Source organism: Mastomys coucha, unplaced genomic scaffold (genome assembly GCF_008632895.1).
Source record: "Mastomys coucha isolate ucsf_1 unplaced genomic scaffold, UCSF_Mcou_1 pScaffold5, whole genome shotgun sequence".
Classification (NCBI taxonomy): domain Eukaryota; kingdom Metazoa; phylum Chordata; class Mammalia; order Rodentia; family Muridae; genus Mastomys; species Mastomys coucha.
In genome coordinates, this window is record NW_022196911.1 from 98,146,898 (window position 1) to 98,160,746 (window position 13,849).

General features: G+C 52.2%; 2 protein-coding genes across 7 annotated transcripts in view; one reads left to right on the forward strand and one right to left on the reverse strand.

The window, feature by feature from the left end:
* Positions 1–2,721, forward strand: part of Cd300lg (CD300 molecule like family member g) — a 14,682-nt gene extending 11,961 nt beyond the window's left edge. For all 4 annotated transcript variants that reach the window (XM_031353814.1, XM_031353816.1, XM_031353815.1 and 1 more), the window contains 2 exons: positions 1,517–1,636; positions 2,137–2,721. In XM_031353814.1, coding sequence (XP_031209674.1) covers positions 1,517–1,636; positions 2,137–2,250 — 234 coding nt within the window. In that variant the 3' untranslated portion in view covers positions 2,251–2,721. The remainder of the gene's footprint in view (positions 1–1,516; positions 1,637–2,136) is intronic.
* A 1,929-nt stretch (positions 2,722–4,650) lies between these two features.
* The window catches only part of Mpp2 (membrane palmitoylated protein 2), a 31,310-nt gene continuing 22,111 nt past the window's right edge, over positions 4,651–13,849 (reverse strand). For 2 of the 3 annotated variants that reach the window (XM_031352321.1, XM_031352322.1), the window contains exons 4-13: positions 11,892–12,044; positions 11,621–11,770; positions 10,724–10,951; positions 9,892–10,023; positions 9,696–9,801; positions 9,547–9,615; positions 9,156–9,317; positions 8,424–8,626; positions 8,075–8,203; positions 6,918–7,094 (exon numbers count right to left, since the gene is read on the reverse strand). In XM_031352321.1, the coding sequence (XP_031208181.1) occupies positions 6,918–7,094; positions 8,075–8,203; positions 8,424–8,626; positions 9,156–9,317; positions 9,547–9,615; positions 9,696–9,801; positions 9,892–10,023; positions 10,724–10,951; positions 11,621–11,770; positions 11,892–12,044 (1,509 nt within the window). Of the gene's footprint in view, positions 7,095–8,074; positions 8,204–8,423; positions 8,627–9,155; positions 9,318–9,546; positions 9,616–9,695; positions 9,802–9,891; positions 10,024–10,723; positions 10,952–11,620; positions 11,771–11,891; positions 12,045–13,849 lie in introns of all 3 variants that reach the window. The other variant, XM_031352320.1, reaches the window with a different exon arrangement.

Below are 13,849 nucleotides of genomic sequence, written 5' to 3' on the forward strand. Positions count from 1 at the left end.
AGAAATCCACCTGCCTCTGCCTCCCAAGTGCTGGGATTAAAGGCGTGCGCCACCACCACCCGGCTTATTTTTTATTATTATAAATAAGTACACTGTATGTCTTTCAGATGCGCCAGAAGAAGGTGACAGATCTCATTACGGGTGGTTGTGAGCCACCATGTGGTTGCTAGGATTTGAACTCAGGACCTTCAGAAGAGCAGTCAATGCTCTTACCCACTGAGCCATCTCACCAGCTCCCAGAAATGGAATTCTATGCCCACAAGTAACCCAGCCTGAGAAAATCAGAACTGGGCCAAATTCTCTGAGGTCTATGAGGCTGGCTGCATAGCCCGCATTGAAGTGCAAAGGTTGGAACAATCCAGCCATATGTGCTGCCCAAAGCTGATCCTCCAGACTCCAGAAAAAGAACCAGCCTGGGGCTGTAGAGGTAGCTCAGTGGTTACTAGCACTGACTGCTTTTCCGAAGGTCCTGAGTTCAAATCCCACCAACCACATGGTGGCTCACAACCATTTGTCATGGGATCTGACGCCCTCTTCTGGTGTGTCTGAAGACAGCTACGGTGTACTTAGATATAATAATAAATAAAATCTTTGGGCCAGAGCAAGCGGGGCCAACCGGAACGAGCAGAGGTCCTGAATTCAACTCCCAGCAACTGCATGATGGCTCACAACCATCTGTACAGCTACAGTGTACTCATATACATAAAATAAATAAATATTTTTTTTAAAAAAAGAACCAGCCTTTATCCCGAAGAATGGGATAGCCACAGACCAAATGTGCCCTGTGCTGTTTGTATGTGGTGACTCTTTGAGGCCCATGAGAAAGAGCACACAGCCTGCTGGTCTCTGTGGTTACAAGCAAAGAAATAACATGATTCAAACCAACCGTCCCAGAAGCTCCTGTTCACTGCATGGGGAGATGCTGCCTGAAGACTGGGGGCTGAATGTAGCTTACTTGGTAGCGTGATTGCCAAGTGTGATTGCACGAAGCAAGTCAGCATAAACTGGGTGTGATGGTTACACCATCTGTAACACCAACACTCAACAAAGAGACATGAGGCTCGGAGGTAAGTTCAAAGTCATCTTCAGCTACATCGAGCCACACTAGGATGCGTGAGACCCGGTCTCAGAAAACAAACAAAGCCAGGTATGGTGACAGGTACCTTTAATCCCACTATCCCAGATAGTGAGATCCAAGTACATGGATCTGTGTGCGTTCAAGGCCAGCCTAGTCTACATAGCCAGCTCCAAGTCAGTCAGGGTTACATATTGAGGCCTTCCCTTTAAAAATAATGTTATCTAGATAATATGACCCTGAGGAAAAATAAAAACATGTATTCTCATCTTATGGCTGAGGAAACCGAGCTCCTGAGAGTTCACAAGTTGCCAAGGGAACACCCACATGCAGAATGTCGTGTGGCCACAGAACTGTGTCCTTTCTCTTTGGCTATTCCGGGCTTGACTCTATCCTGTCAAGAATGGCCTGTTCTGAGTTCTGATCAAATCTCTTTTACAGCCGCCGGGGATCAGCTGGACCCCTGAAGACTCCACGATAGACCTTGCAGTGTCTCCTGAATGTCTCAGAAATCTGAACCCTTCTGCTGTGCCCTCTCCTGAGACACAGAACCTCAGCCAGGTGTGGGCAGAAGGGCTCTGGAAGCCATGCCATCTAACACCTCTGCGATAGTGAGGACGCGGCAGGGAGGGCTCTTTCCTCTTTCCTCAGCATCCTCTTCCCCAGAAGCTAACCTCCCACATAGGTCCACCTCGCCTATCAAAACCATCCGCCCACGCCGTTTTGCCAACCGCCAAATTTCATGTTTTCCCTTTCCATGTTCAGAAAGCCCTTTAATAGCTTACTAGGTGTCGTGTAAACAGCTCTCAGCTGAGTCGGGCATTGTGGCCCATGCTTGTAATCCCAATGTTTGGGAGTCTGTGGTCCAAAAGAAGAGCTGGGGGATGGGAAGCCAGGCTACCTGGTGAGAGAGACCTTGTCTCAAAAAAGCTTACACCACACACAGATAAGATGGGGCTGGCGAGGCTCTGCAGCACCCCCTGTGCATGACACTTAGAAAAGCTAGCGAGAGCTCCTTAACAACCAGGCTGGGCTTTTCAACCTCTCTGTCATCTCTCCAGTTTACCGAGGAAGAGGCAGCTTGTTCCCGGGATGCTGAAGAGGACGTGATGGCACCCCCTCCCCTGCAGATGTCTGTGGAGGAACTGGCCTGCTCCGAGTTCATCTCTGTGTAACTGCAGAATGTCCCATGGTCGGTCAGGCATTGTGAAGCTGAACGGCTGAGTTCACAAATTCTCGGGCTCTACTCACAGCCCTCGGCTCTGTCCACCTTCCTTCCGGCTTCCTTTCATGCCCCAGATGGAGAAGTGTCTGTGGACCCTGCAGCCCAGGATGGTACTTAACAATTCCAGACAGAAGCTGGAACCTCTCCGTATATTCTAGGCCCTGGAAAGAATTAATGGGTGTGGGCCTTCAGCAGGGCCTGGCAAGGCTCCATAGATGAGGGCTGAGCTTGTGTGTGGTCCAGGAAATTCCCTGGGCATGGGTGCCCAGCAACAGTCCCACCTCCGATCCTCGGATCCTACCTTCACCTCCCTCCAATTCTCCTGCATCAAGTACTGTGGAGAAGACAACCTATGTGTGCCTATGAAACACCTGCATCCTGGCCCTTTGGAAAATAATTAAAATGAAATTCTGTAGACCCATTAAGACTCACCTGAACCATCTCTACGGCAGGGTCCAGGACTCCACAGTTCCGACAAGTGACCCAGCCATTCCTACACTTGGGCGTAATGGATCCTCGGCCCGTATTAGCTAGAGCTTTCCTTCCTTCCTTCACTGTAGGGGTCTCCTATATGCTCCCTAGACCTAGATCATGGCAACACAATCCCAGTAGGTGTGCTTCTTGATGCCTCCCTGGTCAGGCACACTATGGTGACAGCCAGACCAAGGCAGCCAGGGATCAGCCGTCTTTCCATTCTCCTTCCCCAAGGCCCTGTATCCCTCGATTTGGGAGGACATTGGAGGAAGGCTCCCTAATATCCCTGTCCAGAGGAGCTACTCCTCCATGGGGTCTGGAGGCTGGAGTAGAGGGGAGGAGAAAGTCAGAGTGGGAGGGAAGGAGGGAGGGGACAGGAAGACACTAGACTCTAGTTACTAGAGGAGAATACTAAATCCAGGCCTGCTGAGTGAGGGAAAGACAGACTGGCTCAACTATTTTTTTTTTCCTCTTCCTATTTTGTTTTGAAAAATAAGATGTTGGGAAGGGAGGTATTTGGAATATAAAACAGAGAAATATAGGGAGGATACAAGAGAGAGGGGCAATATTTTTAGGATCATATATAACCTCACCAAGCCCTGCTGGCAGCTCTGACTGAGTTTGCAGGACTCCCTCCCATCGACTTCTTGTATTGGCAGATGCTCGGTTTACAGAGGGGTCATTTCACCGTGCACTGTGCACCCCACGCTCTCTCACCGTAAGCATCCCTCTGTGTCCTACAAACTTTGCACAATAAACTTTCTCAGCTGCGTAGTATTTCAGCATATGGGTGTGCCTCCGTTTACGAAACCAGTTCTCTGCTACTAGCTGCTTTAACTTCAGGGCAAATCTTTGTGCAGGGGCTTTAACTGCTATTGGACATCTCTAGAAGGATTTGCATGTATGGGAACATGGCCTGAGGAAGAGAATATTTCTTCTTTTCCTAACCTTTCCCTAGTCCCTTTGCTTCTTCTCTGGCCTCTCCTCCCTCCTCTCCTACCCTCTCCTGGAGGGATGATCTGGTAGGTAAAGTGGTTGGCGTGTAAGCATGAGGACCTAAATTCAGGTCCCTTGGGAAGCATCCTTGCATATCTGTAACTCCAGTACTAGAGTGTAGGGAAGATGGTGTATCCCAGGAGCACATTAGCCAAAAAAGATTACAGTAGCTAGCAAACCTGGTCACACATTTGCGTCACTAAGGAGCTCCCCGAGTAACACCCCCCCCCCAAGAGTCCATGCTCAGCAGCACAGAAATCTGTTGCTTGCTGCTCAGTCATCCAGAGCACAGAGGAAGACTACATTTCCCAGCCTTCCATTCAGTATCCTGGGGCTGGGGACTAGGTTCTGCTGGACAGGGTCTGTGGTGCTAATGGTGGGGTGGCATGTCGTGTCACCATTCACTCCAGGTAAGGAGAAACATGGATCCCCTGGACCACATATACTCTGGGGTGGTGGCTATTGTTCTAAGGATCAAAAGATTAACATTTTGGTGTCTTCTCCTGCCCTGGGATGAGCACCTAGATCCCTAGAGTATTATCACTGAGAGACCGTGGTGCTTGTACCGAGTATAAAGCCAAGGTCTTGGGAGGGAAGGGTGTCCGCAGAAGGCCACACGAGTCCCACATGGAGTCATGTGGATTGACCATGAAGTCCCTGAGTCCACAGTCCCCCTGATGCTCACCAGCTCCCAGGCATAAGCACTTAGAAGGAGCCTCATGTGCGGATAGGAAGAGGAAGTCGTCATGGTAGACACACAGAGACACATGTCAGTCCATCTTCCATTCTGGAATAATTTATGCTGTATTCTCTAACCACAGCCGTCTCCCAAAACCATCCCCTCAACTCAACCCCAACCAAAGACAAACAGAGCCAGAAACACTTGCTGTCACATTTAATCAAAGGAAAAGAAAGAAAACTTAAAAATTAGATGGCTTGGGGTGGGGGGGAGACAGAAGGACAGCAACGGGCAGGGACTTGAGTGTGGACCATGGCGGGAACGGCAAGGTCCTCCTCCTCCTGAGGTCCCCAGATACAAGAGGCCACAGTGGGAGGGTGGGAGGACAGAGTCACAGAGCTAGCTTGGTGGGCACAAACGTGTTCCAACCCAGCCCTGTGCCAGGTGAGCTGAGGAGGCTCGCAGCCTCTGTTCCCTCCTGGCCAGTGCGTGGATGGGTTGTAGAGCCAGGCTCAGTGGGAGAGAGAGGTAGGAGGCTGTTCAGAGAGGAGGGGCCCTTGTACATTGCTAGAGAGGAGGATGTGGGGGTTGATACGACACTGGATATCCAGGGAAGAATTAGTACCATCCCTCCAGCATGGTGCCCGCCAGATCTCTACCAGAGGCCATGATCTTTTGGTTGGGGGGCTTTGTGGGTTAATCAAGAGGGGTTAGGGGCTATCATAGATGCTCCTCAGACCCTGCGCTCATCCTCCAGGGACTAGCAAGGAGGGTAGTCCCCCTTCGGCTAAGTAAGGGTCAGGGGTCACAGCAAGATATTGAACTAAAAGAAAGAACATTGATTGACTAAAGGAAAACCACAGGCAGGTGATAGCAGCGCTATGCAAATGAGCAGTGGGAAGGCCCACCTCTTGTCTCATCTGCACATCCGACGCCAATGCAAATGAGATTCCTAATATAATAAATATATTTCTAGCATTTGTAATAAATATTCTGTCTATTCTCCCTCCCTCCCCTTCTCTAGGATATGGGCACACAGTGGTTCATGGACAAGCTTGGGCTGACAGTGCAGCAAAGACTGACACTCAGGAGAACTGGGAGGCACAGCATAGAGGTGCCAGGGGGTCTCCTTCGAGGACATGCGGCCCCTCAAGAATGAGGAATGAAATGCCTCCAGATGTCAAGGATGGGGTTCTTAGAAGGATTCTCCTATTTTACAAAATCGCCCTCCCCAAGGGCTAACGGCTGGTACTTAGGATAAGGGAAGATGGGAGAGTGGAGGAAGATCCGGGCTCTGGAGTCTGGAATGGGGGATTGTAAGAAATGGTGAAGCTGAGGGGAACCCATAAGGGGACCTCAAAAGAGCCACCTCCAAGAAAAGGCGATCCTCTGCCTCCCCTCAAACTAAACCAAATGTGTGCATATGCATGTGCAACACACACTCACACACACACACACACACACACACACACACACACACATACACACACATACCCCAAGGCCAGAGACACAGACCAGCACCACAGCAGGCAGTGCCAATGGCACCCCCTGGAGTTGTGTGGCAAGTGCCACTAAAGCTAATCTGTTCCCAAGCCCCCCACTCACAGTCTCCCCACCCCCTCCTAAGCCCTAATGCCAGCGGGTCACCCCAATCCATCCAGAGAAAAGCCTGAAGTGAATGGAACCTGCGGTGGGCTATGGAGCCTGGGGTACATTTGGTCTCAACAATAGAGGGTTCAGCTTTCTAGGCCCTATTGCCAACCTTGGCTAAGCCCTACTGCCACCCACCAGCTGCAAGTTTGAGGAGCAGGGTTTACAAAAGAGGGACACATTGAGAAAGTCCCCGGAGAGACTTTGGCAGTGAGAAGCTTGGAGTAAGGGAGGGACCAGACGACCTTTGCTCCTCAGGGAGCTAAGGCCCATGTTGCCAGCTGCAGCAACTGGCTCATGACGGGGTGACCCCAGCCTCTAAAATGGCCCAGACTGGCACCATTACCTGGGTCTGCCTAGCTACCAGTGGTCTGAGTACCCGGCCATATGAGAACAGCCCAAGGTTTGTTCCTAGGGCTATACTAAGGGGCGGGAGGGGGCCAGTCCAGAGGCGAAAAGGCTAGCAGGGTCACAGACCTACTGACCACAAGGTCCCAACCAAGCAGCTCTGCTCTTCCCTGGACTGAGAACTACAGGAGTCATCTGAGACACTCCTGGGCACAGCATGCTCCTTAGAAAGGGTGTCTGGTGGCCAGTAGACATGGGGAGTGGGCAGCACCTGGGTACAGAGGTACCCCATGAACACCTACCTCCCTGGCAGTGCACACCTCTATACTGAAGCCAGCCCCTACTGGGAACTGTGTTCCAGGGAAAAGCAGAGATGGGGACGACGGAGACCATTAGCAGGATGGGAGGGTATCGCAGGTGGGGTGGAAGTCGGACTCCCGACCAGGCAGTAACGAGGTCCAGAGCAAGACTCAGTAGACCCAGCTCACAGGCACCCACTGGGGCTCCGTGCGCAGCTTCTCCATGGCAGTCTGGAGCTCACGAAAGGTCCTCTCCAGGTTGCTGTTGACCAGGCTGAGGTCAAAGTAATGCCCATAGCCCCTCTGGATGCGGCTGCTCTCCTCCACTGTCCGCCTCAGATCTGCCTCCTGTCCCACACAAGGAGCTTCAGTCAGCGCCTCCAATTCAGTTCCATCATCCAAGGGATCTACAACCTGCCTACCTCACCCCAACGTTCAGCCACAGTGACACGGGTCCCCTGTACTCCCCTAGCTGCGTTCCTGCATCCAGCCCAGAATGGATGGAAGGAAGGAAGGGAGGGAAGGAGGGGAAATAGGGGAAGGACAGAAGGAAGGAAAGAAGGAAATACAGTGTTGTAAATGACAATTGGGCACTAACCATTTGGCCACCCCACAGGCTCTTCACCACAGCTCCATAAGGGGAGGGTCACTTATCTCCCCCTAATAACACAAAGCTCAGATACTAAGAGGTCACAGTGAGTCAGTCGATGGTTTGACAGGGATCTCCAGCCAATGATCCCTTCAGTCTGACCAAGCCCTTTACTATAGCTATGAGGCGGCATCGGAACCTACCCAGGTACCAAGACAATCCCAGGCACGAATAAGTTAACTCCCACCCCAGATGTAAGAAAAGTTCTCTGAGAAGGAACTGGACAACTGAAGCTGAGGGGTTGCTGTGTCCCAGAGGCCCCAGCTCGGCATTTGGTGCCAGGGCCATGGTTCCCAAGGCCAGGATCAGGTCATCAGAAAATGCCAGCCCAATCTAGGAGCTGGAGCCTAGGCTCAGAGTTCAGCAAGCCCTGCTCCTGGAGGAATGCTGTATCAAGGTCCAAGTTTTCTCCAGAAACTTCCCCTGGTCATCTCTGTCCCCCAGATCTTCCGCTGGCCCTCCAGGACTTCCTCTGACCAGCACTCTCTCTGTAGAGTGTGCCACATAGTAGGCCTGAAGTCAGTTCTGTGTCCCTGGCTCCATCTGAGACTCCGGGCTCTGTGTTCTCTCAGCCTTTCCTTTTCAGACTTACAGATCACTGCCTGAAATCCTACCTCTCTTGAACTCCACCACCCCAGGCCGCCAAGAACCCCGTTGCCAGCTGCTGGGAGCCCCTCACCGTCAGCTGCTTAGTGGACACCCCGCTCTCCAGCGCAGCCCGGTTCATGGCCCGCAGAGTCTCATAGTCAGGAGCTTCTATGAACACCACATAAGGGACAAACTCAGCTGTCCTCAGGACCTTCACCGCCTGCAGGAAAAGAGGGTGGGCGCACATCTTTCACGTGTGCCGCGAACAAGAAGGATGTGTGGGTGACCGGGTGGACTGCCTGGAGTTCAGGGACCTGTGTCCTGAGAATGGCAAGAGGCTGGCAGAGGGCAACCGTGTGACCTACTGAAGGGGATCTAGGTGCGCTGGGGAGTGTGGGAAGAGGGCTCTGACAGACAGGAATGGGAAAGGCTAACAGTACCTGTGGGTTGACGTCCAGCACGCACACCTTGCCAGAGGCAACCACGCCCCGGATGGAGTCGATCCGTGTGCCGTACAGGTTGCCCTCATACTCGCCATGTTCCAGGTAGCGGCCGGCTCGGATGTCAGCCTCCATCTCCCCACGAGACACAAAGCTGTAGCCCTGCCCCTCCCGTTCCGAGTCCTTGGGCCTCCGGGACGTGTCTGGAGAGGGAAGGCAGGGCTATCTGGTGAGTCAAGCCATCCCGCCTAAAACATTCACACGTGGGTTCCCACGGAGGTTGCGTGATCTCAGCCCTAAAGGCATAGCCTCCAGGAATCACTCCCCACCCCCACCTCCTGGGGTCCCATCACTTCGAAGCCCTGTCTGCCGGGAAGCCACAGACAGTTCGACCCTGTTTCACCAGACCCGAGGTAGACACTTAAAAAAACAACAACAAAAACAAAATAAAACAATCAAAAAAACCTTTTTGGAAGTAAACCCCGAGAGAAGAAATCCTGATGTAAAGCCAGCTCCTTCACTCCTGAAGACTGCAGGATCCTGAGACTGCAGTTCCCCTCATCCACCCACAGAGGACGCACGCGACACACCCAAAGGAACCACCTGACCTGGTGTTCCCCAAGGTGCTCTCTCAGTGCTGCTCAGCACCCCTCCACAACCATTCCCTACTCACTCCCCCCCCCCGCCGGACACACCCACCCTCGCACCTCCCGCTCCACGGCCCCCACTCACAGGGTACTGTGGTGCCGTAGCGGTCTGGGTCCCACAGGATGAGCTTGTTTTTCAGGCTGCGCCGGCCCACACCCTGCGCGCCAATCAGCACCAGGGTTTTCCTGCGGAATGGGGGCATGCGGGCCACCTCCTCATAAATGAGCAGCTCGTGGCGGTCAAACTCTGGGGACAGAGAGATGGATGGCGCTACTCACCAGGCTGCCCCGTGTGGGTGGGGAGGGACTCTTGGAATGCATCAAGGGTAATAATAAAAGCGGCCAGGGAAACGGGAAGGAACTGGGCAGGCCTAGGAACGAGGCTGGCAGTATCTGAGGCAGAGTAAACACACAGGCCACTTGTGAGGAAGAGAGATATGACATACTAGGCAACTGGGACAAGAATTAATACCCACCTGCATTCTTGGTGGTCAAATACATCATTCGCTTCTTTTTCTTGCCTGAAAGGCTGCCGCACAGGGTCCCTGGCCACAAGGAAATAAGTAAGCAAGCAAGCTGGGCCATGCCAGATCTTAAGCCGGGGCCTGAGGTGAAGGAGGCCTACCTGAGGTTGGGGTCAGTTCCAGGTCCCGCTTGACAAATGCTTTCCGCTTCTCCTCCAACAACTGGCTGGGGATGAGGCCGGCACTGCCGCCTTCTACATGGCATGCCTGAAACGGCACATGCCAAAGACCTACCTGGGTGAGAGGACCCTTCCCTGCACCATACTTAGAGACATTTCAGGAGTGGCCCAGGCTCACCTGCCACCAATTGGCATCATCTTGGTTTACAATCTGGAGCAAGTCCCCGGCGTTGAAGCGCAGGCCTGCCTCCTTGCAGGGTATGAGACTGTCCCGGGCAGGGTCATAATCGAAGTGGCATTTAACAAATACCTGAGCCCAGGGATTTGGAAAGAGTCACCATAAAGAACACAGAGCACAGCCACCCCCTTCTAGCCACTCCCCCTCCCTGGAGGAGTGATCCCTCCAGGCCTGTCTTCCCTGCTTCGCTGGTACCCTCCTTGGCGATTGGAACTGAGAAATTCATAACCAGCGACAGGGAAACTAACCAAGGCCGGGTCAGGCCTCAGGAAGAAGGAAGCCGGCCCCATGTAGGGGGTCACCTAATCCTCTATTCCTCCTTCCACCCTCCAGGAGGACCGAGCTCTCAGAGTTCAAAAGGTAAGGAGGAGATGAGCAGTGCCCCAATCCACCAATGAGGAAGCGGCTACCAGGGCAGGTGAGAACCCCACCTTACACAAGTCTGCAGGATGAGATCTTGCACACACACAAGGTGCAAAGACTACAATGATCTGCATCCCTTTGCACACTCAGGACACTCAAGACAATCTCTTGCACACTCAGGTAGAACACAAAAGCTCACATGTCCCTGGCACATGTGCAATGAATGCCTACATGGAAGACAGGTTAAACATGTCACACTTAGAGGCTGTGGGGCGTAATGAATGGCGCCTGCCTGCAGATCCTGCCTTCTGTCTCTTTTTTCCCTTAGGTGAATAGCAAGAAGCCTGAGAGCTTCAGTTAAGAGGCTCTGCCATCCCTGGAGCTGGGTGGGGTTCAGGCAGAGGCTCACCTGTCGGGGCAGGTGAGGTTCCTGGTAGCTGGGCAAGATCTTGAGGATGACACTGCCACTGGCGCTGCGCAGGAGCTCCTGCAGTGCCCGGGGATCGCTGCCCACTGGCTGCCCATTCACTTCCTTGATGATGTCACCAACGTGCAGCAAGCCTTGCTGAGCCACCATGCCCCCGTGCAGAATGCGGGCAATCACCAGCTCACCGCCCTCCACTCGGAATGTCACACCCTGAAGGATCAAAGGAGTGCAGAGTAAGGCTAGCTCTGTCTTCAAATGGGGCTCCTGGTGGCCCTCCCATTCCTTACCCCACCCTCATCTCAACTCAGAAAGTCTTCTGCTCTTGTCTCAATTTTTATAGACACAGCGTGGAGAGGATCCTGAGGGAGAATGAGTGTGAGTGTGAGTGTGTGTGTGTGTATGATATGTGTGCATGTGTGTGCATGTGTGTGTGGTATGTATGTATGGTGGGTGTGGGTGTGTGCACGTCTGTGTGGTGTGTGTGTATGGTGTGTTTGTATGGTATATGTGTGTGTATGGTGTGTGTGTGTGTGCATGGTGTGTGTGGTGCGTGTGTGTGTGTGTGTGTGTGTATGGTGTGTTTGTATGGTATGTGTGTGTATACATGTGTGTATGGTGTTTGTATGGTGTGTGTGTATATATGTCTATAGTGTATATGTATGGGGTATGTATATGTGTGTGTGCATGTGCATGTATGGGGTATGTATATGTATGTGCATGTGCGTGTGTGTGTGTGCATGTGTGTGCGTGTGCATGCTCTAAGCCCCTCAGGTACTCCCTAGAGCCAACCTAGACTTCATCTTTAACTCCCACCCACCCTTTCTCCTTTCCCATGGGTGATTCTCGGTGCCCTCTCCCCCACAAGCCTCTGGCCCTCACCAGATGTTCTCCTGCAGTCTTTCGGATGCCCACCATGCGCACCGCATCAGGAGGTACTGGCTGGTTGCTGAACGTAGGATCCAGACCTGGGCTGGGGGGTGGTGTCTCATAGGTCTTTGAGGCCACTGAGTCATGTGTCTCCAGGAGGGACTAAAGAGAGACCGGAAGAGAAGGGACAATGTGGAAATGCCCAGTGCTCAGCTTCTGGACCAGGTTTCCAGCTAGGAAGCCGCCCACTTGGCCCCACCCGCAGCAGCCCACAGCCTGGAACCTGGAAGTGGGGCTCCTGAAGGATGCGGGCCAGCTCCGCAGCGGTGCTGCTCTGCTCCGCCAGCTCTGCCAGGTCCCGAAGGATTTCCTGCACCAGCTCCAGGTTGTTGTCTCGAACGGCCTCCAACTTCGTCTCCTCCAGCCGCTCGTGGGCCTGGGGTGTGGAAGCAGTGCAGATAAGACCACCCAGGAGCCCCTGGATGCCACCTCTGGCTCCAAGCGCCTAACCCCCACTTGCATCATCACTCTGGGTCCTGCATCAACTACACAACACACACACACACACACACACACACACACACAAAATCATATTCCTGTGTGCCTTGTTTTCCTTTCTTTATTAAGACTAAATTTATGCACAGGACCATCCAGAGACAGACTTCTATTTCCATCCTTTTGATGGACAGGGTCACTAAAGATCATCCAACTGTCCCTCATCTCCCAAGATAATAGATGTGGTCAACATCATGGTTGGATGAGAGAGACCTTAAGCACCTTGTAGCCCAGGATCAGAAAGCCATGGAGGTAAAGGAGCTTTCCCAAGGTCATAGACTTGAACCTGGGTCTCTGGGCTCAGTGCTCCTTATCCAGAAGAGACGAGAAGTGTGGGTGTAGGTGTGCGGGTTATAGCATACACATGGAGGTCAGAGGATAATTTCATGGAGTCAGGTAAAGGCACTTCTCATGAAGGCCTGGAAACCTGAGTTTGTTCCCTGGAACCCACGGAGAAAGAGAGAAGAGAACTGACTCCACGAAATTATCCTCTGACCCCCATGTGGATGCAACAACACACACACACATGTTCATGCTTCATAATGCTTATATACATATATATATGCATATATATACATATATATGTATATCTTTAAAGAAACCTGCAAGTGAAGCCAGAAGAAAGCCCTGCATCTACATGTTGCTATGTTCTAGTGCAAGGGGACCTGAGAGGGGTAAAGATCCCATTCCCAGCTGATGGGGAAGGGTGTGCTGGGCAATGCAGCAGCACCATTCTGAGACCTAGGTGGACACAAAGTCTTCCCTGATGTTCCTGTGAAAGACAGTCATAGGCACAAGACAGACACTTCGCCCCCTGCTCTCCATAAACCATTGTGCCATTAGCACACACACACAAAAAAAAACTGTAATATAATTATGTATGGTAATATTGCCTAATAATCCATGCTCAGTGTCTACCACTGTCCCAACAGTATCCTTTATAATTTAATTTTTCTGACCCAAGACCCTCTGAAGGATCATGTGTTGCTTTTGGTCATTAGGTATGTTTATTCTTTAATCTAGAACATTTCAATAGTTTTCAGACTTTTAAAGAGTCTAGGCAGTGGTTCTTAGTGGGCCACAGCTGGATTCATCTTTTTTTTTTTTTTTTTAATAGTTAGACTTGGTTAAGCATCTGGCAAGATTTTACATGGGGGAGCTGTGTCTCTCCCATGCCTTAAGGCTGTGTGACTGTCCTGTCCCCAGTGATCCTTCCCCTCGGGATCTGGCATCCACTTGTGACCCTTCCTGAATCTGCTATCCTCTTCAAAGCTACTCAGCACTGAGTACCTGCCAACCTTCCACATTTTGATTGGCATTCTGGGAGAGAGAGCTTTCCTGGGGCTGGGCGCTAGCTCAGACTAAAACACTCCTCACTCAGGCCTAAGGACTAGAGTTCGGATCCTCAGGACCCATATGCACGCTGGGCTGGCAGCAGATGGTCTGTCATCCCACCCTTGAAAGACAAGAGACAAGGGCTCCTCAGAATAACTGGCCAGAGAGGCTGCACAGGTGAAGGTCTAGGCTTGCTTGAGAGACACCCCCCCTTCCTCAACAAGCGATGGGGAGCAATGGAGGAGGACTCCTAACCTCAACCTTGGGGCTCCCACAAACATATGTGTGTGCACCTACCCACACATGTGTGCTCACAAACATGTTAACCATGCAGACACACACACGGGGGGG